Below are 25684 nucleotides of genomic sequence, written 5' to 3'. Positions count from 1 at the left end.
CCAGCCACCACATTTCTCAGCCTTAGGCAGTCTTCCTATCCACCATTGTCCCCAGCCACATCTCGACATGGCCGAGTCCGAGTCACAGTCCTGGCGCCAACAGCTCGCCTCCCCACCATACGGATACGCTCCATACCCAAAGACGACACGACATCGACAGGGGCAGCTTCTCAGAGGCTTACAGGCCCCGATGCCCTGTTCTCTGGCGGTCTGACCCCGTCGGGACCCAGCCTCGCCCAGTCGGTTTCCCCGTCTCGTCAGGTCCGCGCCCACCTCGCGACATGGGCCTCCGTCGAGATGAGCAGCTATTCCATGGGTGTTTTGAGCGGTAAACCTGTTCTTGCTGCTGCTGCTGCAGCTGCTGCTATCGCTGCTGTTCTTGCATCATCTGGTCGTTCGGGGGGTTCAGGCTTGATTCACTCACCCAAACATCAAGCTTGAATCGTGAGTCGCTTCGCTGCGACGGCTTCGTCACAACGACCCCGTCACGACTCCTCTGAATCACCAGTCGCTACCTCGTTTGACGCGACGTTTCCTTGGCGTCGCTAACGTATTTGAGCCTTCTCCACCCTCTTTCCAGGTCGTCTCGATACGACGAGACCACGCAGCCGGCCGTTCGCGAATAATTACAGTATTGCTCGATCGACATCCGACGGAACGACGGACTGACCGACGAACGGTACGAACAATGGGCTACATCGCCAACACTCCCGAAGACCGCCTCGAGCGCTCCGACTCCAAAAACCCGAAAACAACCTGCAAGGGCTTGACGGGCTCTGGCAACCTATGCCGCAACCCCGTCACGCCCGCCAAGGGCAAGGCCCTCTCGCCGACGCTCAAGGAAGAGTCGCTCTATTGTCACCACCATAAGGACCAGGCCGCCAGCCGCTCTGCCCAGTCGAGCCCCGGGCCTAGGATGTCCGGTAGGCCCGTCTTGGAAGAGCGCACGAGCATCGATACCCTCGCCGACCGCCTCGGCCTCGTAGACATCGGGTCGAACCTGAGCAAGAAGCAAAAGCGACCACAGGGGGGACGCCCAAGCGGCGGGAGACCGCACCCGGCGACCTCGAAGCCGCCGGCCGCGCATTCCCGCCCGCCAAAGAAGGAGAAGCAGCTGCACTTCTGCTTCTGCTTCACGATCCCCATCGACGAGGTCCAGGAGGAGTCCCAGCCCGCGCCCCGGCCCCAGCCGCGACCGGTGCAGAACGGCGGCTCTGCAGCTGTGCCTCGACCCTCGAGCCAGCTCCTGTCCCCCTCGAACGGCGGCCGCCCGACAGCGAGCACGTCGAGCCACTCCCGAAAGAGCTCGCAGCCGTCGCCGCAGCCGCTGTCGACGTCACAGACGGCGCAGTACCTGTCCCTCATTCCGCCGACGACGGATCCGCAGACGGCCTCGGCGCTGATGGCCGAACTGGCACGGCCGTACGGCAGTTCCGAGGAGCCGGGCTACATTTACATGTTCTGGATCACGCCGACGTCCAAGAAGGAGGCGGCGCCGCTGCAAGAGGCGAGGTCCCTCCTCGCGCCCCCCTCGCCGGCGCGGGGCGGCGGTCGGCAGCGGCGGTCGAGCGACGTGGTGTCGGCGTTTGCCAAGGCCAACGGCGGCGCGTCGGCGGACAACAAGATGCTCATCAAGATCGGGCGTGCGGCCAACGTGCAGCGGCGCATGCAGCAGTGGACAAAGCAGTGCTCGTACGAGATCGAGGTGCTGCGGTACTACCCGTACATACCGGGGGCGAGCGCGGCGTCGGGCGAGCAGCCGCGCATGACGCCGCACGTCCACCGCGTCGAGCGGCTCATCCACATTGAGCTCTCGGGCATGGGGCTTCACGCGGGGCCCATCACCTGCGCCGGGTGCAACCAGGTGCACCGCGAGTGGTTCGAGGTGCAGACGTCCAAGAAGGGCATCGGTGCCGTGGACGAGGTGATTCGGAGATGGTCCGACTGGGACGAGACGCAGGTGTAGGGAGGGTGTGATCTGGGTCAAGGAGGGGGAGTCCTGTCGATTTTGCTATGTTTTCCCCCGCATGCGAGCACTTTGCATTTTGGACGGCGCAAACACGGCATGTGTGTGTGTGTGTGTGTGTGTGTGTGTGTGTGTGTGTGTGTGTATGGATATGTATCTATAGTTGCAGATGACGTCGAGTGACACTCTGCATGTGCGGCATGCCCGCAGATGGAGAACATTGACAGAGTCAGACGAAGACAGAGAACTCGGGGACCAACGGAACCCTGCCGTTATCACATAATCAACAAGTTGGAGTTTTGAAATAAATAAAAATGGAAAATGGAAAAGAAAAAAAGGAGCAAGAAGTAACCATAAACCCATCCCGCTGGCTCGGGACTCCTCGTCCTGATGCAATTTCAAATACCGATGGCGCAATCCTCTCCTCGGCCCATGCTCCCGGAGAGAGTTAAGACATTTCACGGCCGTGTTCCGAACGATTGGCCTTAATGTACGCCAATCAGACTTCACCCACACTTGCTTGAGAGAGAGCTTAGAAACTGACGGCCAACGGCGGGGGGAACATGCTGACATGCCAACGCGTGTTTTGTGTTTCCATGTGTCAAGCCCGTCTTTACTGGCTGTGTACTCAACCGAGTTATCCAACCGCCTCATCCGTACATCGAGAGTCACTGGGTGTCAAATCTCAGCCATCCGTGTTACTGTCGGTGTACATAGCGAGTATTGGAGTGTACACCTTGACCTTGGGACTGTCCCAAGTTCCAACACGGCTACAGCCTACAGGTACAGCTCCCCGCCAGGGATGGTCCAGTGCCCCGTCATGCAGCATCCTGGGTCCGCCGCCGAGCTAAAGAAGCTAGGGCTGCCGAGAGATGGGGCAGTTTCCAGCTCGAAGTCTCTTCAAAGTCACTGGTACGGTGGTGACGCTGCTGGGTGGCCACCGGCATAACTGCGATTACAGGCTACAGGCTACAGCTACAGGCTACACTGGTGACTCGGGACGGTGGAAGTCTAGGAAAGACGGGCTTGTAACACGACAGTGTCGGGTAGCCTTTCTTCACAAGCAGACCCCAGATGTTGTCCAAGTTCTCTCGAGAAGGTACTGACTGTTAGACTGTCCTGATAGCATAAGACACGCGCTACAGACACCCGCCCTGCCAAGCTCACCCGCCCCGTGTGCCTCATCTCTTGGCCATCTCTTGACTCCCAGCGGCGCTACTTGGCGCTGGCACAAATCCCCGAAATGCTGACGGGGCGGTGGGGGAGACTCAGAAGAGGGGGGGGGGCTTCGACGTCACTAGCATGAGCAAGCTTTTCTGGTGGCGCATCCTCCGAATGCTTGTCCTTTTTGTTAATCTTCTGTCTGTGGACGGACTGCGATGTAGGACAAAGACAATTGGCTCTTGAACGAGTCCGTCTACACGGCAATGGCAGTTGGCTCTTGGTCTTGGACTCACAAGCCAACTATGGATTGTTTTTTTTGGCCGTTTAAGCCTAAATGATACGCCGAACAACCACTATTCCTTCAGCCTTCAACGGCGACTTGTTGACGGCGCGTCCGCCACACGCATCAGAAGTTTGCCCCTTCGACGCGCACTAGTACTGCAAGTTGTTTTGCCGGGGTCTCTTCCGAATCCCAGTCCAGAGAACGAACGACGGCGACGACGACGACGACGACGACGCCATCCCCCGTTTCTCGCCGATGACGTGCTCGGCTAGACCACCTGCGTGAGACCCTTTCACTCCCTCGGCCTCTACCACCCTCTCGTCCAGCCAGTGACAGAGGACAATGGCCGTGGAAAAGCCCGTAAAATCTCTGACCGAACGAGCCCGCTTGTTGGCGGATATCGCAATCTCTGGCGGAGAACCCCCGACTCTGCCATGCTTGAGTCGATCATGGGAAAAGACAAAAGCGTATGTCTACTTTTACAGGATGTAGTTCCTAGTCCATGTACACAGCACGGCACCTGTACATGGGAATTGCATCTCCTTGCTCTTGCCGGTCATTGTCTCGATCTTATAGGTACCTGTAGGCTCAGGTGTCACTCTCATCGCTTCCACCTCCTCCTCCTTCCCCCCTCCCTGGTCTGGCCGGTTGATAGTTTGACTCGCAAGGAACCCGCGTCCCAAGTTCGTCCAAGTTCAAGTCCAACTTGGAGCGTTCTTTGCGCTTGCAACTGCTGGGGATCAACTTGCATGACCCTGTTCGCGTCTTCTTTCCCATCTTCTATCCGTCCCTCTGCCGAATCTGCTCCTCCTCATAAACTCGCACGTCCCACATGGTTGCGCTTCCTCTCCAAACATCAAACATCCATCCGTCTTGCGTCCGAGAGTCGAGTCTTGTTCCGATCTTTCTCTTGTCTCACCTCCTCTCGCCCTGATCTCCATCCCTTCTTCGTCTTCTTTTTCTTCTTCTCCCCTCTCCCCTCCGCTGCGAGACTGCGTCTGTGACCCCTCCCCCGTCGCATCGTCGTCGTCGTCGTAGCATTGCGCATTGCGCCATCGCATCACTTCGTCACTTCTCGACGCGCGCACCGGCCTTCAAACGAACATTGATACGCCAACTACGACACACCATCGCCAAATCCGACCAAAGGACCCCCCCCCCCCCCCGCTCGAGTCCCTGACGACGCATCGGACTGATCGCGACTCGCCTGTTTCGCGCGCCATGGACAAGGACCTGCGCCAACCCGAGCCCGCCACGAGCGATAAGGGCACCTCCGAGCTCGCCTTTGCCCGCGCCGATGTCGAGACGGGCGGCACGACCGGCCTAAGCGCCTGGTTCGGCGGCCGCAAGACAAAGGTCGGCCCTCGCATAGCACCGCGCCGCGAGGGCCTGGGAGACACTTCCGACAGCGAGGAGAACCCGGACGCCATCCTCGGGAAGCAGCTGGCCGAGGAAGATGGCCATGCCATCAAGTACCGGACGTGCAGCTGGCAAAAGGTTGGCCTGCATTGCGCCTCTCGAATACGCCGATATGCTTGCTAATCACACCCAATGGGGGGTTATAGACCGCCGGTTTGCTCTTTTCCGAGTACATCTGCCTTGTGAGTATTGCTGCGTCTTCGTCGCCTGCGAATAGGATACAACGCTGACGATTTTAGGCCATCATGAGCTTCCCGTGGTCGTACAGTATTCTTGGCCTCGTTCCCGGACTCATCCTCACCGCCGTCATCGCCCTCATTGTCCTATACACGTATGTCTTCTATCGTGCACTCATATAAACAGGGCCAGTTACTGACATTGGCCCACAGGTCTTTGGTCCTTTGGCAATTCTGTTTGAGGCATCCCGAAGTCCGCGACGTTTGCGACATTGGTCAGATGCTCTTCTGGGGCAAGAAATGGGCGTGGTATGCCACCGCCGTTATGTTTATCCTGAACAACACTGTGAGTCGTTCCCTCGTGTCTAGCCGTCAAATTGAAATCTTGCTGACTCTTTCATAGTTCATTCAGGTTCGTCAGACCACTCACTCTGATTACTCCAATTCCCATGCTGATAACTGCGCAGGCTCTTCACGTCCTCGTTGGCGCCAAGTATCTTAACACGATGACCGAGTCCGACCCCGTCGTCTGCCGAACCGTCGTCTTCTCCATCGTCGTCACCATCATCTGCTGGGTCTGCTCGCTGCCCCGCACCTTCAACTCGTTGTCCAAGGCTGGCACAGCCTCGGCCGTCTTCACCTTCATCTCGGTGCTCCTGGCAACCATCTTCGCCGGCATCCAGTCCCATCCCGCCGGATACGACCCCCGATCCACCTACGTGGGCGACAATGGCGTCACCAAGACGGGCGGCAACCCCATCGTCACGGCCCTCCCGCTGGCCTCGACCACGTTCGTCTCCGGAATGAATGCGTTTTTGAACATTAGCTACACCTTCATCGGCCAGATCACGCTGCCTAGTTTCATCGCCGAGATGAAAGATCCTCGGTAGGGATTATGTTTTGCTGATTGACGCAAAAATGTGCTGACGATGCGTTGCAGCGATTTCCCCAAGGCTCTCTGGGCCGTCACCATTGGCGAGATCATCGTTTTCAGCATTGTTGGAGCTGTCGTCTACGCCTTCGTCGGCAACCAGTACATGACCGCCCCGGCTTTTGGTTCCCTCGAGGATGTCTACAAGAAGGTCTCCTTCTCTTTCATGATCCCGACTCTGGTTTTCCTCGGTGTGTTGTACGCCAGTGTCTCGGCTCGCTTCCTCTTCTTCCGCCTATTCAAGGGAACGAAGCACTTGCACGAGCACACCATTGTTGGCTGGGGCTCGTGGGCCACTATTCTTTGTGAGTCTTGACCAACTTGGTTTGGTGAGCCCAACTAACACACATCAACAGTGGCGCTTTGGCTGTTGGCCTTCCTTATTGCCGAGCTGATTCCCTTCTTCTCGTCTCGTAAGTCGGCCCCATCGCTCTCGAGGTCTCTGCTAACCCGTCTCAGTTCTCTCCCTCATGTCCTCCCTGTTTGACTCCTTCTTCGGCTTCGTCTTTTGGGGCGTGGCCTATTTCCGCATGCGAAGCGCCGACGCCCGCGCCGGGATTCCCAGGGGGAACAAACTTGTTGACTGGGCCTCGATGGCTCTCAACATCATTATCATTCTCACCGGTCTCCTTTTCCTTACGGCGGGAACATACGCCAGTGTCGAGGGTATTATCAAAGAGTTTCGGGCGGGTACCGTCGGAAAGCCTTTTGGTTGTGCGTCCAACGGGCTATGAAATGGCCGCCAGAACTGAGACCATTGGCGTACATAATGCTGTCGTTACGCGTTTGCTTGTTCAGAGAAAACACAAGGGACTAGGCAGGCCCGGCATAATCTAAGAAAGAAAACAATGATACCATTAGTGTTTCTCTATTGTTGAAACAACAAATACACAGAAACATAGCGCAAATGCGCTACACCTTTGTAACACATCCACTTAAACCTAGTAAAAGTAAGTATAATGTCCCGTTTACAGGTTATAAATTCTACTCTGTAGGAGGCAGCGCAAGCATGAGTTCTAGCATGCGCGGGTCTTGTCCGCGAAATGCACGTACACCTGTCTCTATCTTGTTGTCAGCGAACTCTTCGACGCCAAAGAAGTAGACTATGGCAAGCGCTGCTGGGAGACAAGACGTCTCGTCTTTGGTGGCTGAGGTGTAGCATATCGTGTAAAAACAAAGTCCTATCAATAGAAAGTCGCACCCGAAACCGAAGAAGGAATTTGCCTGATGTACATTCCATCAATACGAAGCCATCCTCACATGTTGGTAGATCTCGTCCAGCCTAGCTGTATTTGACCACATGGTGATGCTGGCCTCGGGAAACCCTGTGCAGTATAATTCTTTTCCAGCCCTGCCGCTCCTAGCCCGGTTCTGTGTATGTGCCCACGCCATTTCACTTCTGTCCATGGTGATCCTCTAATCTTTTAAGCGTCGGGAGTCGACAGCGACGAACTTATTTTCTCTATTCCTCCCTCTTTCTCGGTGTCAAGTGCACGTTCAGCGCCGGCTTCTCCCACAGGTTGAATGCCTCGTTCCTCTCCATCCAGGTCAGGCTCTCGTTAGTGGGCCGGAGATCGAAATTCCACACGATCCTAGCCAGAATCATGCGCATTTCGGCGTATGCGAGACTACGAACCCATCGCGTGTTAGCTAGGTTCCAGCCAACTCCTGTCCAGGCAAAGGGGGGGCACATACTTTCTGCCAATGCAGTTCCGCGAACCAAAGGAGAACGGCTGGAACGCGTCCGTCCTATCGTCAACGAACCGCTCGTCGCCCATCCAGCGTTCGGGGATGAAGTCGTCGGGCATGCTGAAGTTGCCGGGGTAATGGTGTATGGGCCAAAACCAGAGGCCCACCGTCGTCTACAAAAAGATCGATGTCAGCCTTGTATCGAAACCAGAGCAAGGGCAGACATTTGAAATGGTGTGACCTACTCCGGCAGGCAAGAACTTCTCGCAGACTACACTTCCTCCCGACGGGACCACGCGAGGTTGCGCGGTCGGGATCGGCGGGTAGATGCGCAGCGTCTCGTTGAGCACCGCGAGCATGTACGTCAGTTTCTGCACGCTCACGAGGTCGATCTCGTCCTCCGACGTGTACGACGTGCTGACCTCCTCAGTCAGCTTCGCGAGGATCTCGGGATTCTTCAAAAGGTAGTACGTCACGCCGGTCAGGACGGTAGCCGTGGTTTCGGAACCGGCAATCATCAGGAGACTGGCGTTGTCTTGTAGTTCGCTGAAGGTGAGTTTCTGCGGGCGCCAATTCTCAGTATCGAGTATCGACTCATGGGTTGTTGAAAACGGGATTGGGGATGGCGAACCTCTGTACCCTGCCTCCGAATCATGGCCTCGGTAAAGTCAGGCCTGTACATTCCAAGGTCCAACCGCTTTTGCATCTTGGTCCGGGTAACTTCCATGTGTTGCGCAAGTGAGCCGCTCATCGTCATGGTCAACATGCGACTGACCAGGCTCTCGAGCCGGGGAAAGACGCGGCGCAAAGCATAGAGGTTCGCGGAGTGCTTCATGGTACTGGCGATGAGAGCCACCCACGGGTGATAGCCCGAGTTGTTGAGACATCCGAACGGCTCGCCAAAGGTCAGGTCGCCGATGATGTCAAAGGTCGTGTAGTTGTACCACGCTTCCATGTCGACGGGCGTAGCTCCCGCGCCGCACTTCTCGTGGAGCCGCTGGATCAGCTTGTCGACGTATTGGCGGATGAGCGGCTGCTGGTCGATCATGCTCTGGGCGGAGAAGCCGTGGGAAAGCAGGCGGCGAAGGCGGCCGTGCTTCTCGCGATCGGCGCCGATGACGGCGTCCCCGCTGAGCCCGTAAAAGACGGGGTGTTTGCCGTTTTCCTGCTGCCCGCTCTTTCGATGCCCCATTGTGTCGTTCCAGGCCCCGGGGTCGACGAAAGAGACTTCGTCCGGTGCGAGACGGACTATACTGCCGTACTTCTTGTGGAGGTCAAGGACCTTTTGGACGGAGTGGCCCGAGGCCCGCATGAGCGAGTTGGGAATCTTCGAGACGGCCCATAGTTTCGGACCGGGGATTCTGGACAGTGGGCTGAAATAGAGGTTGTAGATAATCGACCACGCAGCATAGACGACACCCTATGGTTTATCAGTGAGCTTGAAACCTACTCAAAGGGCAGTATAGCTCTTACAAGGATAATGGCAAGTATAGGCACTGTTACTGTTGCGCGTGGTGGCCAGGAAAGCGTGTCGTGAGGAGGCATCGTGATAGTAGAGTGGCGCCCGCTAGAAGTGTAGCGATGTAGGGAAAATCAAGGAAAGATGCCAGATGATATAACAATTCAAAAACGGGCTTTTTAACTGTCCGATAGTCCGGCTTTTGTAGTATTCTTACAAACCCTAATCTGTTGGGGGTGCGAATATTCATCCGCCTTGCGGATGCAAATCGGATGCAGAATCATGATTCTGCTGTTGTCCAAGAGCCAAGCCCGATAACCGAGAAATGATACAATCTCGGATCCTAAACAGTCCTACTTACTAAAAGAAAAGAAGTATACTTAAGAAAGGGGAGAGTAGTTTCTACTGCGATTGTACTTTCAACTCCGTTATCACGGAAGGGCCTTGGAAATGGAATATATCAGACTGACATGGCTGGCAGCTAAGCAGCCGCGTTGAGGCCTGCAGGAGTAGAATGGTCTTTGGAAACAGTTTCTAGAAATCCGTTTTCGATAGACTTGAGAAGTTTTAAGTAAGTCTGTCACTCTGAATATCACTTTCACATCTACCTATGAGAGTATGTGTTCTACTCGATACTTCTCGATCGAACTCGGAACCAAAGGCCACCGACCGCTCCCTCGCGTAGAATCATTACATCACGACATGATGCAAGAAGACTTGTGCGGCCTACCGTGGCCATGCTTCGGCACGTGTCGATCAAGCGCGCAGCAGACCGAGTGTGCATGCGGTCCAAAACACTCGGCGCCAAGATCGATGACCCTCGCCTTCCGGTTCGCCCACCCCTCGCCGTAGTTGGCCGTCGCGTGATAGATACAGTACACGCGGCTCCTGTCGTGCGGGTTCGGCAGGAAGCTCGCGTGGCCTGGGCCGTACGGACCGCCGCACCGCTGGTGGCAGACGAGCAGCGGCGTCGGTCTCTTGGCCCAGGAGGCCGGGTCGAGGGGGTCCCGGCCGACCAGCGGCAGCAGGCCGAGCTTGTAGTCGCTCGTCCAGCTGCCGTCGGCCGAGTACACGATGCCCGAGAAGACGCCGGGGATGCTGACCCACGTCGGGCCCTCGTTGACGCCGCGCCGGCCGCCGTCCGGCCGCTCCCACGGCAGCGTGGCGCGCGATATGCAGACGAGCGTCGAGGGGATGGCCTCTTCGGGCACGCGGAGCTTGATCAGGAACAGGTCCTGCTGCGTGTCGGACGAGTCGCCGAGGGGCCAGCCGGACCAGCAGCAGTACAGGTCGCGGCCGTCCGGGCTGAAGACGGTGGCGTCGATGGACCACTGGTCCGGCATGCCCTTCAGGGGCCCCAGGAACTCCCAGGCCGAGACGTCCATCGGGTCCTGCGACGACGAGCGGAGAACCGTGGTCCGGTGGCCCGGGTTGCCGACGCCGGGGGGCGCGCCGCAGGTGTAGATGTACCAGCGGCCGTTGAGGCGGTGCAGCTCGGGCGCCCAGATGTTGACGGACCAGGGGGTTCCGGATTCGGGTTTCCAGACGACGGCCTTGCGGCAGTGGTGGAAGTCCTCGAGGGTGCGGGAGGCCCAGATCTCGATGCGGTTGTCGAGGGTGAAGGTGAAGTAGAACTGTCCGTTGGCGGCCACGACCCAGGGGTCCGGCGTGTCGATGTTGCAGATGATCCGGTTGGACATTGTCTAGATTGTTTGGGAGGAGAATGGAGTTGCCAAAAGTCTTTTGGGAGCTCTACTGAGTACTGCTCTTTGGACGGGGAGGAGGTACCGGGCTTTCACGGGTTGAACTCAGTCGCGCGTCTACTAGGTTTCTTTCTCCTGTACTGTATTCACAGAAAGAGTTGAACGAGTAAATTCTCAGGTAAGCAAGCCTCCACGAACACTCTAAAAGAGACGCACTGCGCCGCTTTGGCTGCGGGAACGTCACCGGGCGTTTCAGCCATTGTCATCTGATGCCCTCGCCGCTTGAGTTGGAGATCTGCAAGGGACGAGAGAGCTGGGCATCCCGGTCCTTTTTGCGTCATTTCTCCGCATGGTGTGCCGTGCCCCGCGTTGATGAACCCCGACCTGTGCCTGGATTCTTGAAGGTAGGTCGGATGGACAGGGACCTTGGGCAAAGTTCACCATCACCACCGGATGGTAGTCTCGAAATGGTAAAATGTGCAATGAACGTAATGTTGTTGCCATTCCTTGGTTCTGTCCATTCCCTTGTATGTTAAACTTGCATTGTGCAGGTAAAAGTGCTGCAAGACACCTCTCCCTACCTAAGACACAAGTCCCAGCGGCAGCTTCATGACGGAGAGCCCCAGATGCTGCTGCGAGCCGTGGATGTCATTCTCCATGAAGCTGCCTGCTGAAGCCATCTTGCCGGCCCTAAAACGGGGAATCGTAACCTTGAATGCAAGCGCCGGTGCAAAGAACCCCGACCAGACAATGTCTTCCGGTCCAACACACAGGGCCTCGGCTACGTTGGCTGGAGACAAGAGACCAGAGGCTTCGACCGCTTCGAAGACGGCCTGGGATTCAAACATGACATCCATGGTGATCTCGTATGGGCCCGCGTTCTTGGACCGGAGGACCCGGGAGATGTCGGAGAGGGTCTCTGGCGGGAGAGGTGAGGCGCTCCCCTGGCTTGCGTTTGCTGACGTAGAAGTTTCTTTGCCGCTCCGGGTTGAAGGACTTGGCTCGGATACTTTGTAGCGATTCTTCAAGTCTTGCTGATTTTCAGCCCGGTCAGCCTTTCCAAAGACAGACACTTTGGAACAGATGAGGCGGGATGGGTGAGAGAGTCTCTCTTCACCGGCCTCCAGGTCCATGAGATGGTACACGGAGAACTGAGCACAAGGCCCCGTCTCGATCTCGAGTTTCCCGGCAATTCCAAACGCAAGGTTACCAGAAGTGGCCTTTTGACCCGGATAGGGTCCATGCTATAGTACTTGTCAGTCACGCTGACGAGTCTATCTTGGACGGGGGGTAAGTACAATCATAGCAACTCTCGCTGTTGACACGAGGCCCGTCGCGAGTTGCTGAGTCGGCGCGATGGCTTCCGCCACCAGGAATACTTCCCCCGGGCCCGCACGTGTGCTCTGCCCCCTGCCGTAGACATGAAAGTCAAGATCCCAGTCTCCAGGAATGCCGGGATGTTGTTGCTTGACGTATCCTTTGACAGAGACGAGGAAACTGTCAAGCTGTTGGACAAGTATGTCTGCACCGTGAGTGTCAGCCAACTCACAGTCTCCTATCTGCTTCGGCATGAAAGCAACTCGCCGACTTACGATCTCTAATGCTGCCCATGACGATGGACCGGTATCCCAAGACCCGCGCGGCTTCGAGCTTGAGCTGATACGGTTGACCGCGTGAGGCCGAGGACACAAATCTTCCCCCCCTTACACGGACAGTTCGTCCGTCTCCGAGCTGCTCGTAGCGGGCCCGATCGAGGTGGAGAGAACCCCCCGGTCCGCGCAGGATGTCGGGCCTCGTGTTCTCGTACAGCGAATGGGCGGCAACCGACACGGGTGTGCAGCGCGAGCCGGGAGCCATCGGCCGAACGTCGAACGTCCCATCTGCGTAGACGGTGGCCACCGCCCCGTGTGATTTCGGCGTCGAACATTGACCGCCGCATTCCATGATCTTCCCCATGTGCAGAAGCCCCCCCTGGAGTGACTCGAGCTGCTCCGGGCTGAGGTCCGGGTGTTGTTGTCTCAGCTGGTACACCGAGAAGGCGACGTACGGGGCTGGATCGTATGCTCGGCCGCCGATGATGACATCAAAATCGGGCGTGGCTTCCATAGCGTCGATGAAAGGCTCCGGTCCGATTTGCGCAACCACTCGGGGGCTGTCCGTCACATCTTCCTCCGTCAACACCGGGACGCACGCGCCGCAGCCGGTGATGCGACCTGCGCCGAGACGCTCGAGGATGACGGACTTGTCGATGCTGGAAAAGATGGACACGGTTTTGAAAGAGTAGTGTCTACGGTAGCGCGTAAGCATAGTCCATATCGTCTCACATTCAGGCAAAGCTTACTGATTCGTCTCTTCTGCTGAGATTTCTTGGATAATCTCCTCCATCAACCTCACGTGCTCGTCGGCGCCGTCGCCCCCAGCCGAGCTAAAGATCAACGGCACTTGAAAGGCGTGTACCAGCCTCAACAGCTTGGTAAGGTCCTTGACGTACGCCGATCGAGGGCAGGTCATGGTCCCGAGAGCCAGCTTCTCGGGGCCGCTGTCCGTCGAGCCGGCATCGAGGATGATGGCGGTTGGAGTCCTGCTGGGAGCGAGCTGTGCCAGCTCTTGGGCCACGATGTTCTCGTCGAAACCGTAGCCCATGCAGCCGACTGGAGTTACAATGTGGCATATCCGGGCCGAGTCCATGGTGCTCTCCTGGGTCCCGGGGACTCTCCTGTGTTGATGATTCTTGCTAAGTGCGTGATCGAACTCAGAGTACCTTTCCTGTCGTTGAGATCGTCAATAAGCCTAGAGGAGAGAGTTTTCTTGTTTCTGAATTCGTATCGATCGCCTTGGAAGTACGCCAACGTCAAAACAGTAACATAAGTTGTCGCTGGCTCGAGGCATCAAGTCTCCAAGACATCCGTCAGGATTGTTGTCAACCGGCGATTCGCCAAGTCCCTGGAGAACCGCGAAACAGCGTTCGGTTGTCGAAAGAGAAGATAGAAACGGGTCCAATATATCTGGCTAACGTATCGAACGCTACAGTCCTCCCAGGTTTACGTTCACAACAACACGTCGGGGCCGTTGTCGGATAAGTATGGTACGCAACATGAAATGTGACTCCGTATCCGTGTCCGTAGGGCTGCCCCGCGTCAACTCCCAACCAGTAGTGACAACTTTAGCCAGGAGGATCGGACGCCGACCGTTAAGATGGGGGCGCATGGAATTTTGCATCTGAGTCCGTTTCCGTTCCCGTTCCCGTAGGTGCAGACAGCCATGCGTGCCGAACAAGCAAACGGTAGTGGGAGGAACATGGAGCTGCGCCGCTCGATTGCATGGCAACGTCCCGCATTCTTCAACAATCCTTAATTCTCCGATACCGAAATAGTCTTGTATCAAAATGTAAATACTTGGACCGTCTAAGACTCAGCTGAGAAAAAGCCTACCTATAACCTCACGCTACATTTTAAGAGCGCGGTCACTGATGTAAAGGCTTCTGGACTAATCCGTTGGCAAGATTGTCGTCGCATATCCGTGTCGCACCTTGGTATTTCGTCATCAAAGAGTGGCATTGGCTTCATGATTCAGACGCTGGCAACACGAACGTTAATGTTAAAGCCCGATGAATTTAGGGAATTTACTCAGGTCTGTATCTTCGAAGGTCTTGCTGCTCCTCATGCTGCCACTTGGGCCATTACACTACAGGCAAAGAAATGAAAGAAGAAAAGAGAAGAAGAAACCCACACAACTTTGACAACATAATGCGTGTAACCATCAGGACAGGAGTTGACTCCAGAAGCTGAAAAGAAAAACTCATCTTAGCTGCATTGAGCTATACCCGATTCTGTCGTGCCATGTTACCCTTGTCTGCCCAATTTTCCTCGGGCCATGAACCCCTTTCACGAGAATCCCTGCCCTGCCGGTAGGGATTTCATGTCGGCTGTCAACCTCCTAGAGGTTCCAGACCATCATCCCATCACATCTCTCCCACCAACGAAAACCGTAACCGGACGAAAAACCGGCTCGGCGACCCGGCGACGGCCAGGACAGAGAGAGCCCTCCGGAATTGACGCCACAAGTCCTCCCCATGAAATCAACAAGCAGCAGCTCTATCGACAATGGCGCCGAGGGAGAGGAGAGCCTGCCGCTAGGCCAAGCCATCCGGCTGTACCCCAGAGTCGTGGCGTACTGCCTGTCCCTCTCCATCGTCATCGTTGGCTGGGGCTACGCCTTGGTCATCGTCGGCTCCATCGTCGCCGTCGAGCCCTTCCAGAGGGACTATGGCGAGGTGTACGAGGGCAAGCTGATCATCCCCTCGCTCTGGGTCTCGCTGTGGTCCGCGTCCATCCCGCTGGGCATGGCCATCGGCTCCGTCTTTGCGGGATGGTACCAGGACCGCGTCGGGCGAAGATGGGGTTTGAGGACCGGCGCCATCGTCTGCGCGTTCGGCGTCGCCGGCATCTTCTTCTCTTACCTCCCGTCCGACATGAACGCCATGCGGGCCATGTTCTTCGTCGGCAAGACGGTCCAAGGCGTCTCTATCGGCATCCTCAAGGTCACCGCCATGACCTACATCTCCGAGACGGCCCCGACGGCCCTTCGCGGCTCGGCGATGGGGCTGGTGCCCACAGGCAACCTCATCGGGCAGTTCCTCGGCTCCATCGTCGTGTACCTTGTCAACGACGTGCCGACCAAGGCGGGCTACCTCGCATCCTTCGGTTCGCAGTGGATCCTCGCCGTCGTACCGTTCATCCTCTCCCTCGTCATCCCCGAAAGCCCGGCCTACCTGGAGGAGCGCGGAGAGTCGGACAAGGCGGCCGAGGCCTCTCGGAAACTTTACGCGCCTCGCGTCGATGCGAACAAGGTCTTGGAGGGTGTCCGCGCCAGCATCGCCGAGGAGAAGGAGATCACGGCCGGGGCAAGCTACCTGACGTGTTTTCAGGGCACGAACCGTAGGAGGACATTGATCGTCATCATGGCCAACCTCTTGCCGGCACTGTTCGGTCTCGACCTCCTCTCCAAGTCGAGTTACTTCCTGCAGACCATCGGCATGAAGTCCAGCACCAGTCTCATGATCCTGTTCGGAGGCATCGTGGCCGGTACCTGCGCCAACGGCCTCGGAATCTGGGTCCTGTCCCGCGTCGGACGGAGGAAGGTGACCCTGATCTCCTTGTCCGTCTCGACCGTCATCTGGGTCGCCGTCGGTGTTTCTGGCATCTGGCGAGGCCCGGCCGTGGCATACTTGACGGCCGGAGGATGCATTCTCATCATCGTCGTCTGCGGCATGAGCGTGTGGCCGGCTTCGTACGCCATCATGGGCGAGACGAGTTCCCTGAGGTTGCGAGCGAAGACGCAGGGCATCGGCGGCGTCGCCCAGCAAGGCTCGTCGGTCGTGATTAGCATCCTTCTACCTTACGCCTACAACCCCGACGCCGGCCACCTGGGGGCCAAGACAGGCTTCATTTACGTCGCGTTGTGTGCCCTGGGAGTCGCGCTATCCTGGTTCTACCTGCCGGAGATGAAGGACCGAAGTGTGATGGAGATTGATCACATGTTCAGTCTCAGGCTGCCCGCCCGGAAGTTCAAGAAGTGGAGAGGCGATGTCGAGTCCAAGTGAAATGATGGTATGGTCGGCATGTGCTTGTATTTTGGAATGTAGTTTTGCTTTGAGTTCTGTACTGAGATTATTCTGTCTTCCTATCTACGACACATAGAAAGTGGATTAAATTCCTTCAGGCTTTCGTTTTCGTCTCTTCGCCTCTGTTCTTTGAATTTGTCTTGTAATGCCTCACATTCTCGTAGTTTCTGTCTAAGCAGTACTCGGTTGTACGTTTCTGTCGACATTGACGTTTTGATACGATCGAGAGCGAAGACCCTCGGCCTGTCCAGTGCTAGCCTTTCATCGGTGATTCTTGTGAGATGACGCGTCGTCCTCTTGACCAACGTCGTCGGCGTTGATCTAGTACAGAAACCAAGGTGGGTTGCGCACCGAGAAACCGAATTGTCGAGTGGGATGCTTTCTTGCGAGGTCCTCATCGGCTGATGCCTGGCTCCTATATCACGTCGGGCGATTTCAGACTCTAGGCGAATCGGCCCTGTTCAGCATTGGCAGGGTTATGGGCCAGCCAAGATTCTGGCTGTGGGCAGAGAGGTGCAGGTGATTTGATAGACGGGCGCGTTCCAAGAACTCGACAACCAATCAGCTAGTTCTCGGAGACGTGACCAAGATGCGATGAGTAAGAGGCTGGGACAGAAAGTGGAATTGAGGACCGAAATTCCTCTCTTCATGGCCAATTCCCGGTGGCTCGAGGCGCATCTCGGACCAAGTTGCTATGCCTTGGAGCCACAGCGGATGGCTTTTCCCGTCTTTTGGTACGCTGGCAATGTGCTTGGTGATCAGTTCGACAGACAACTTCCACGTTGATAGCTTTGCCACCCGGGCTTCCATTCCGTTGAGGGTAGAATGCCTGCTTTCGAGGGCAACTGGGCATCTCTGCTCGTCTCTCTTGCACGACGCCGAGCTAATTCTGCTCAGGGATGTCCACGAAAGCCATGCAGTCAGTGAATAAGCAAACTAAAAGCAAATTTCGCTGACATCCCGTCCCAATTTAGGGCAAAGAAGTTGCAATTACTACACTTCCGGGTGGCGCGAGACAATATTTTGGGCGTGACTGCCGGCACAAGCTGTGCCTCTTCGGGTCAGCAGCCGGCTTCATGGCGGCTTCGGTTCCACACTTTGCGCACTTGGCACGCTGGGCAGAGTCTCAGTGTCCCAACGAGAGAGCAAAGAGCTCAGCCTTGGCCTCATGGCACTCCACAGTCCAAGACCTTCGCGGCTAAATACATCGCGGGCTGTGATTCGACCGCCGCCAGCCTTGTCCGTGAAGGCACGTCTCTGTATGGTTGCTCCCGTGCCAAGCGTCTCCATCGCGGCCGGGGGTCGTGTCTTGGATGCTTCGATGGGAGCTCTTGGACCGGCTTGGGACCGTAAATTAAAGCTGGCCCCGCGAGCCAGACCGGCTTAGCTACGTCCAGCGGATGATGTTGTTTGCCTCCCCCGAATCCAAGACCACGGGGCGTCCCCCATGTGACTCCTAGTTGGCCCCCAAGAAACACCAGACGGTAAGACCACCCGACAATCCGGGGATATGGACTTGTCTATGTCTTTCCCCAGATATAAGAACTGGGGATCTCCACACCCAAGTCTCACTGCGGAAGCATTGGACTTCAGAGCTCGTGTTTGTGTGTGTGTGTGTGTGTACAAGTTACAAAGACGCGCTTAGCACTTGAGACTGTTTGAACTTCTCTCTCTCTCTCTCTCTCTCTCTCTTCTTACCATCATGGTCTTCTCGAAGCTCAAGGGCGGGAAGCCCAATCAGGAGGCGACGGCCCACGCCCAAGAGGAAGCTCCCCAGTTCGAGCATGTCACCTGGTACCAGGACGCAGGTCTGCGCAAGCTGTATTGGCACGCCTTTATTCTTTGCGTTGGCTCGGCCAGTACTGGTTACGATGGCATGTTCTTCAACTCGGTGCAGAACTTCGACTCGTGGAAGGATTACTTCGACCATCCTACCGACCACCTCCTCGGGCTTCTTGCCGCGCTCTATCAAATTGGCAGCTTGGGATCCATCCCCATTGTGTAGGTGGATCCGTATATACGCTCCCATACATGAGTCAATGCATACAACATGTGCTTACTGTATCCTCTCCAGCCCCTATTTCACCGACCACTGGGGCCGACGACTGCCCATCGTCATCGGTGGCGTGATCACCATCGCAGGCGCTCTACTACAGGGCTGCTGCCAGAACATGGGCGGTGAGTTTATTCTTCTACTCGGGACAGATGGTGTTAGGGTCACTGACATGTCGCTAGGCTTCATGGGCGGCCGCGTGCTGCTCGGCTTCGGCAACTCGTTCTCTCAGATGGCATCGCCCATGCTGTTGACAGAAATCGCCCACCCACAACACAGGGCGAGACTTACTACCGTGAGTTGTTTCTCGTACTAGATGACACCGCATCTTCAGTTCAGAAACTGGCACTTTGTCCCATGAAGGCATCATCTTGTCCGGCTTCGTTACCACAATCAGCGAATTAAACAAACGCGGCCCCGACCATCAAGGTGTAGTTGCCAAAGACAGCAAGACTGACCCCCCGTAACAGGTGTACAACTGTCTTTGGAACGTGGGAAGTCTGAGTAAGTAAATCCAACGAAACCAAGTCGAAAGCCCGCTCAACTGCTGTGCCGAGTACTAACCGTTTCGAAGCTGTCGCTTGGGTGTGCTTTGGGACCGACTTCTTGAACAACCAATGGTCCTGGCGTATCCCTGCCATTCTTCAGGCCCTCCCTTCAGTCATCCAAATTGTCGGAGTATACTGTAAGCTTTTAACAAGTGACACCGAAGAGTCTTTCAACCTGCTGACTTTTGCTCGTCTAGGGGTGCCCGAGTCCCCGAGATACCTGATCGCCAACGACAGACTTGACGAGGCACTTACAATCCTCGCCAAGTACCATGCCAATGGGGATGCGGATCACCCCACCGTCAAGTTCGAGTATCGCGAGATCAGGGACACGATCAGAATGGAGCGGGTCGCGAAGGAGCACAGCAGCTATCTCGACTTCTTCCGGACCCCCGGCAACCGGTACAGGCTGATGATCCTGATCTCCTTGGGTATTTTCTCGCAGTGGTCCGGAAACGCCATCATCTCCAACTACACCAACATCCTGTATGATAATGCTGGGATCACGAACTCGACGGCTAAGCTGGGCGTGAGTGCTAGTCCCCTTCCGAGTACTGCTACTTTTACTCTTACTGACAACATTCGGCCCCCCCCAAAAGCTCTCTGCCGGATCCTCGATGGTGTCGCTCATCGTTTCCATCTCGTTTGCCCTCATGGTTGACAAGTTCGGCCGCCGTCCGATTTTCCTCGCCTCGACGGGAGGCATGTTCGGCACCTTCATCTTCTGGACCTTGACCTGCGCGCTGTACGAAGAGTACGGGTCCCCCGGCTCGAACCACGCCATGATCTTCTTCATCTGGGTCTTCAACGTCGCCTACGCCATCGCGTGGTCCGGCCTGCTGATCGGATACGCCGTGGAAATCCTCCCATACCAGCTGCGAGCCAAGGGTCTCATGATCCTCAACATCGCCATCCAGTCGGCGCTCACGCTGAACAACTACGCCAACCCCGTGGCTCTGAAGTTCTTTGAGGGGGAGACGTGGAAGCTGTACCTCATCTACACCGTAAGTTCTGTCGTGTGTGCTCTAGTAGGTCGTGGGAAGCTGACAATGCGATGCAGTGCTGGATCTTCCTGGAGCTTTGCTTCGTTTTCTTCAAATACGTCGAGACCAAGGGGCCGACCTTGGAGGAGCTTGTCAAGGTTATCGATGGTCCGGACGCCAACGTTGCCCAGCTCGACATCCAGCAGATCGCGAAGGAGGACCAAATGAACGCCAACCGCGACAGCGAGACTGCCGAGGGCGTCAACACTGTCGACTACACTGCTGACAGCAAGGGAGCCCAGCGGATTTGAGAGATGAAACCATGAGTAGGTTCGTTGATGGGGATTGCGGTATATAACCTGGCTGGGAGCCAGAGCCAGGTGATGGTTAATAAATGAAGTACGTTGTTTTGGGGACAGAGAATAGCGACCCTCGTTTTAATTCAATCTTGCACAATACCAAGCAGAGGCTTTCCCTCTTCCGGATCGCCTACCTAGAAGCTACCCAAACCATTGCCCAGTTGCCTACGCGGATCTCTATATCGCAGTGTGGCTTGAACCTGCCAACCCACTCAAAACTGGGGGGGATTTAACGTACTCCATCTCCTCTGCATTTTACTGAACAGATTCCAGTTCAGAATCAGCGCATTAGCGATGAATGAGACTGCATAGAATACGGGCTACTGATGGTTTCGCGTAGTAGACCCTATCACAGCTTGTCAGAATACAGTGTCATCATGGACACAAGGGCACTGCAGGCAGAAATTCATAAATCAGGAAAACTTTGAGCCACCTCGTCCCCTGGTTCTCATCCCATGGTATGCTGGGTTTTCTGACAATGCCAGCCGTAATCAGTGAGACGCAGCCATGGCAAACTCACGCCCAAGACCCAACTTCTTCCGACCCACGTTTCTCAGAGGGAGGAGCGTCAACATGTCGGCGACGAGCTGGCAGCGATATGAAGTTTCACGATGGGAAGATAGCTCCACATGCTGGTTGTTCAAGTCTCACAGTATTACACGGTCCACATGCAGACTGAATACTAGACCTCAAGATGGTATGAGCGTACATGCCTATGAGCGGACAAATACAATAGTCCGAGATGAATTGGTCGTCTTCTTAGTCCCGAGCCTCAGTTCCGCAAACATCCCTTTCAAACGCGGCGCAGAAGTCCTCAGTCTTCCGAAGGAAATGCAACATTTCCTTTTGTTCGGATAACACCATAAGGAGGACACGCCCGGTTTCATATATGTCTTCTTCTCTGTTCACCTTCTTTTTCGCAAGCACTTTGCTACCTGTGTCGACAAAAGTCCAGAACTCGCAGACTAAGGACTGCCCTATTTTTATAAAACTCGCGAGCTTTTCTTGTGCATCGATTTCCAGAGTGCTTGTGGGCAGGAAGGCATTGTAAAGCTGCAGGCTGGTCATGGCATCGTGCAGGGACACTAGGGTCGTAACGAGCTGCTGCAGATTGAGGCAGTGTAACTTGATAGGCGCCTGACGAATTCTCCGGTAAAAGTCGTCGCAGTTTGTGAACCACTTGCAGATTGTCACGAGGTTGAACTTGGGCCCAAGGTGCTTTACGCGGTGGACCATCTCGGCATCGTGCGGGCTCGGATAGAAGCGTTCCCTGCCCCTGACAGGAAAGTCGGTCGACATCCGCGCGGGATGAAGCCCGCGACCGTTCTGGCGCAGAAACTCTTCATAACTACCGGGATCGTAGTCCGTGTCGGATGAGACTGACGTGAGCCACGCCACAACGTTTTCCAGGGGGTAATTCTGAGCCCCCCACGAGGTTGTATGCTCGTACTCGCAAGGTGTTTCCGGTTCCTGGAACGTCTTCGGATCGCCTAGACAATAGGAGGAGTCTGAAGGCTCGGCCGCGGTGCGTGACGTGTCCGACGACGAGGACTTTCGGTGATGCGACCCCGTCTTTGGTACATGACTAGGTCCAGCGGAATGAAGGGCAGAAGCGACATCGGGACTCTTTGTCCTCGGAGAAGAATCTTCAACTGAGTGCGGTCGCGAAGGACTTCTGCTTGCAGTGCGGTGGTGTGATGAATGTTCTTGATATCTCGTTTCTATTCGTGGCTGTGCGCGAGAAAAGTTTCGCGACTCAGTAGGTGGTTTGGATACGTCAAGCTCGGGTCTCTTTGAGGTTTGTCTTTTGGCGGGAGTCTTAACAGGTGCCTGGTCTGCATCCATCGAAGTCGATCGTGGTAGAGGTGGTATTCGTCCTGGGCCAAAGCTACCAGTTATATGTCTCATGAACTCAATAGCCTTCTTTGAGTGGCTTGTTGAGGATAAATTACTTAGGGTGCCTTGGACTACCCCGGACGGGTCGTTGGTGTGCGGCATGCTCGTGTTCGAAGGTCGAGTAGGAACAACTTCCTTAACAACATTTCCTTCATCTGCTTCATTGACGATCTGAGAAGCGGTTGGGACAGGTTCGGACCTTTTCGTCTCGGCAGAACGATGGTGATCAGCCGGTCGTAGTTCATGGTTTTCGTTGTCAACAGAGTCCAGTGTGACACTTGACGTCGTGTTGGTCTTCTCTGTTGAATTGGCTCCCTTGTTTTTCGTCATAGATCGATGAAGCGTCCGGATTCTGCGCTGGTCGATCTCGAAGCCACCTGAACTAGGAACTGTCAATGCTTTAGGTTCTCCCTCTTCCAGTACGTAAGGAACTGATCTTATCACTGCCTCGGGTTTAGGACTCTCAGTCTGGCTCGTATCAGAAGCTGGTAAGAGTCCGATCACTGGCCCTTCTACAATATGTCGGGTTGAAATAGAAAGAACAGTGGGTAGCGTGCTAGGAGTTCTTTGTATATCGCTGTGAGGTCGATCCGTGTCTTTCGAACCCCCAATTGGAAGACAGGGTTTTGCTTCTCGTGGGGTTGTTTTGTTTGGCCGGATGGTTGTGTCCGTGAAAGCTCCTAACCCTATGTCGGTACTCCATGTCGCTGAAGGCGGGCCATCTGTCTCCTCGCCCTTGGAATAGCAGGCCTCGGAGTCAGTCTGGCTCAAATTGCTATAGTCCCCCCATTCGCTGTTGTCACTTATGTCGCCTTTGCCTGCAACGTCCATTAGGGACTCGTGGTGCATGACTTCCGAGGTGGAGGGGCGCTTTTTGGGATTTGGAGCCAATAGCTGCCTCAAGAGGTCTTTCATGGAATCCTTGACTTGGAAGGGCGCCAGTCTTTCTACAGGAAAGAGATGCAAGCCGACGGCGTAATTTCGAATCAGATCCAGATCTGCCAGGAACAGCTCATTGGCCAACATGCGGAATATGACGGCACCTAATGACCAAATATCGACAGCGTAGGGACAGTCTCTCCCCGGGATAAAGCCCAGCATCTCAGGGGCAATGAATCCTAGAGTGCCCATTCTGATGGTCCCAAGAGTGGCTTGTTCCGGTCGCAGGCGTTTGCTGATTCCAAAGTCGGATATCTGTACCAGCCATTGCGGGCCCTTTGAGACGACGAGAATGTTCTGTTCGGAGTGTCAGTTCATGTTGTGTATGTTGATCAGAACTATCCGTACCCCTGGTTTGAGATCCCTGTGTGCAAAACCGTTTTGGTGCATATGGTTCAGCCCATCGGCAAGTTGGTAGGCAATCATTTTAGCCTCTTCTTCGGGAATGGGGTCGTTAAGGTAGGTCTGGAGATCACCGTTTTCCACGTATTCCATGGCGATGAATGTAGTATCCGGGCTCTCAAACCAGCCAAACGAATGTACGAACGACGATACATACTGGAACGGCAATTGAGCAAACATTAGAACCGAATGGAGGCAGGTCTTTGTACCGTTGGTGAAAGTGGGAGAATGTCTTACTCGTGCTTGGGAAAACTTCATGACAGCTTCCAGTTCTCGGTGGCAGTCGATAGCACTTCTTGTTCTCAAATCAATAGGGATCTCCTTGACCGCCCTGACTTTCGGTCCGTCCTGTTTCGCGGGCCGGCTGCACGTTTCCAACCAGACGCTGCCGTAGGCCCCTTGGCCCAGCCGCTTCTGCCGTTTCCATCGCTCCCTCACCTGTATTCTTCTCTTTTCGCCGGAAGTCCCGCGCTTGTAGTATGTGTGTTGAGTGTAGTTCGGAAGGAATGTCGTCTCGAGTTTTGATTCTAGGACTAGGTCTGACAAGAGGGACATGGTCGTTCGTGCGGGGTCTCCAGAGACCGTACTCACGGAAAGACATCTGGCGGACCCTAGATCTCGTAGTCAGTGGGGGCAAGTTGTGGGAGAAAAAGGGCGACAACTGACATGTACATTAGTTGCAAGGACTCTCGAGCCTTGGGTTCGGAGCCTGACTGTTGCGCGGTCTGTTTGCCCAGGGCTGAATCGAGGTGGCTATGCGATAAACAGAATATGTTTCTCTGCCCACAAGCACACTGCCAAGTCTTGTTGATCACGGGACGCATGGTACTTTTGTCACCAATTGGTTCATTTTGAGAACAGCTTTGAATACGTCTTATCTTCGCACAGCCACATCAGGCTCGGCTGTAAACAGGTGCGGTGTCTTGGGAACTTTACCTTCCAAGCCTGAAGTGCTTTTCTTCCATGTCTTGTTCAAGATGGACTTCCCGCCAAACCCAAACCTTCTGTTGCTACTTGTCCTCCATGATCTGGCCATTCTTATCAACCTGGTAAGCATGTACAAGCAACTATGTGACGGTCCTGTCTGTTCCAGGAACCAAAAAGAAATGCGTGTCTAAAAATCCTCGCTAGCCCCATGCATTCTCCTTTGCTCCTCTAGTCTACGCCGCCACCTCCTCCGTCTCGACGCTGATACACGTCTCGACCTTGATGAACCCACTCATCTTGGACAGCTCTCCGCTGATGTGGGCCATGTTGAACGAGTCATCCTCGAAGAAGTCGTGGGGCAGATGGAACGAGGGGTCGTACTCCTCCATGATCTTGATAGCCTCGTCCACAATGTCATAGTCAAAGTTGTGCGTAAAGAACTCCTTGGGTGTTTCTGTCGATGCCGTCAGTCAAAATTGTGTCTCCCGTACCGACCTAGAAACGCAACTTACTTGGTATTTCCTCCTTGGACATGTATTCTAGCAGGGCATCTTCGATGAGATGCGTCTCGTCGTGTCCAACGTTGCTCAGCAATTGAATGACGCTGGTACGGTCTTTGCGAAGCTTCTCGTATATTTCCAAGCGCTTTTCGACATCAGAGGCATCTGTAGCCCCAGCCATCACGACGCCCAGGGCGATTCCGTCTTCAAGACCCATTGCACCGCCTTGGCCTTGATCTGCGTGAGATGTCAGCGGATACCCCTGACAGAGAACCGTGAACTCTCAACCCCCCGGGGACAGCTTCACTACTTACGGGGCAAAACTGGATGGGCTGCATCGCCAGCCAAAACCACTCTCCCTTTCCGCCATGTGGGCAGAGACGAGCGGTACAACAACGGCCATCGCTTAATGTCGGTCGCTTTGCTGTGGTGATTGTCAGACGATGGTACCGCTTTAATTGTACTAGTTATCGGGGAGGATTTACTCGATCACTGCCAGCAAGCTTGGATGGAAACCAGCAAACCTCTCGGCAACTTCTGCTTTATCGATGTTCGCATGGTAGTCTGGCAGGACAAAACATTAGTAAGAATGCAGGGGTCAAGCGGCGGCAAAGAACGAACCTTCACGGCTAGCCGATTTCATAGCTTCGTCATAAAATATGCC

At 55.4% G+C, this 25684-nt stretch overlaps 9 protein-coding genes across 9 annotated transcripts; 4 read left to right on the top strand and 5 right to left on the bottom strand.

The window, feature by feature from the left end:
• Positions 1-688: 688 nt before the first annotated feature.
• On the top strand, positions 689-1966 carry CH63R_13324 (Importin 13; the record flags this gene model as incomplete). The annotated part of the gene is made up of 1 exon (XM_018308298.1): positions 689-1966. The coding sequence occupies one exon, from the start codon at positions 689-691 to the stop codon at positions 1964-1966; it is 1278 nt and encodes a 425-aa protein (XP_018152715.1).
• Positions 1967-4634: 2668 nt separating this feature from the next.
• CH63R_13323 (Transmembrane amino acid transporter) lies at positions 4635-6673 on the top strand (the record flags this gene model as incomplete). The annotated part of the gene is made up of 9 exons (XM_018308297.1): positions 4635-4910; positions 4979-5014; positions 5072-5163; positions 5222-5369; positions 5412-5420; positions 5476-5894; positions 5949-6244; positions 6296-6352; positions 6399-6673. 9 exons carry the CDS (start codon positions 4635-4637, stop codon positions 6671-6673), a joined length of 1608 nt encoding a protein of 535 aa, XP_018152714.1.
• A 728-nt stretch (positions 6674-7401) lies between these two features.
• CH63R_13322 (Cytochrome P450 monooxygenase) lies at positions 7402-9173 on the bottom strand (the record flags this gene model as incomplete). The annotated part of the gene is made up of 5 exons (XM_018308296.1): positions 7402-7567; positions 7635-7801; positions 7874-8188; positions 8260-9048; positions 9102-9173. The coding sequence occupies 5 exons, from the start codon at positions 9171-9173 to the stop codon at positions 7402-7404; spliced, it is 1509 nt and encodes a 502-aa protein (XP_018152713.1).
• Positions 9174-9782: 609 nt separating this feature from the next.
• Positions 9783-10787, bottom strand: CH63R_13321 (Alpha-L-arabinofuranosidase II; the record flags this gene model as incomplete). The annotated part of the gene is made up of 1 exon (XM_018308295.1): positions 9783-10787. The coding sequence occupies one exon, from the start codon at positions 10785-10787 to the stop codon at positions 9783-9785; it is 1005 nt and encodes a 334-aa protein (XP_018152712.1).
• Positions 10788-11371: 584 nt separating this feature from the next.
• CH63R_13320 (Caib baif family enzyme) lies at positions 11372-13478 on the bottom strand (the record flags this gene model as incomplete). The annotated part of the gene is made up of 4 exons (XM_018308294.1): positions 11372-12034; positions 12089-12312; positions 12383-13077; positions 13132-13478. 4 exons carry the CDS (start codon positions 13476-13478, stop codon positions 11372-11374), a joined length of 1929 nt encoding a protein of 642 aa, XP_018152711.1.
• Positions 13479-14862: 1384 nt separating this feature from the next.
• Positions 14863-16392, top strand: CH63R_13319 (Alpha glucoside transporter; the record flags this gene model as incomplete). Its single annotated transcript, XM_018308293.1, has 1 exon — positions 14863-16392. The coding sequence occupies one exon, from the start codon at positions 14863-14865 to the stop codon at positions 16390-16392; it is 1530 nt and encodes a 509-aa protein (XP_018152710.1).
• Positions 16393-18115: 1723 nt separating this feature from the next.
• CH63R_13318 (Hexose transporter) lies at positions 18116-20308 on the top strand (the record flags this gene model as incomplete). Its single annotated transcript, XM_018308292.1, has 7 exons — positions 18116-18414; positions 18488-18591; positions 18649-18761; positions 18937-18970; positions 19041-19543; positions 19614-20018; positions 20075-20308. 7 exons carry the CDS (start codon positions 18116-18118, stop codon positions 20306-20308), a joined length of 1692 nt encoding a protein of 563 aa, XP_018152709.1.
• An 807-nt stretch (positions 20309-21115) lies between these two features.
• CH63R_13317 (Calcium/calmodulin-dependent protein kinase type 1B) lies at positions 21116-24148 on the bottom strand (the record flags this gene model as incomplete). Its single annotated transcript, XM_018308291.1, has 2 exons — positions 21116-23488; positions 23540-24148. 2 exons carry the CDS (start codon positions 24146-24148, stop codon positions 21116-21118), a joined length of 2982 nt encoding a protein of 993 aa, XP_018152708.1.
• A 605-nt stretch (positions 24149-24753) lies between these two features.
• Positions 24754-25663, bottom strand: CH63R_13316 (FAD binding domain-containing protein; the record flags this gene model as incomplete). Its single annotated transcript, XM_018308290.1, has 5 exons — positions 24754-24974; positions 25033-25257; positions 25335-25444; positions 25506-25584; positions 25642-25663. 5 exons carry the CDS (start codon positions 25661-25663, stop codon positions 24754-24756), a joined length of 657 nt encoding a protein of 218 aa, XP_018152707.1.
• Between the last annotated feature and the right edge of the window lie 21 nt (positions 25664-25684).

The sequence above is a fragment of the Colletotrichum higginsianum genome, chromosome 9, assembly GCF_001672515.1.
Source record: "Colletotrichum higginsianum IMI 349063 chromosome 9, whole genome shotgun sequence".
NCBI lineage: Eukaryota > Fungi > Ascomycota > Sordariomycetes > Glomerellales > Glomerellaceae > Colletotrichum > Colletotrichum higginsianum.
The sequence above is the reverse complement of the archived record's forward strand: the minus strand, read 5'-3'. Positions and strand labels throughout refer to the sequence as shown.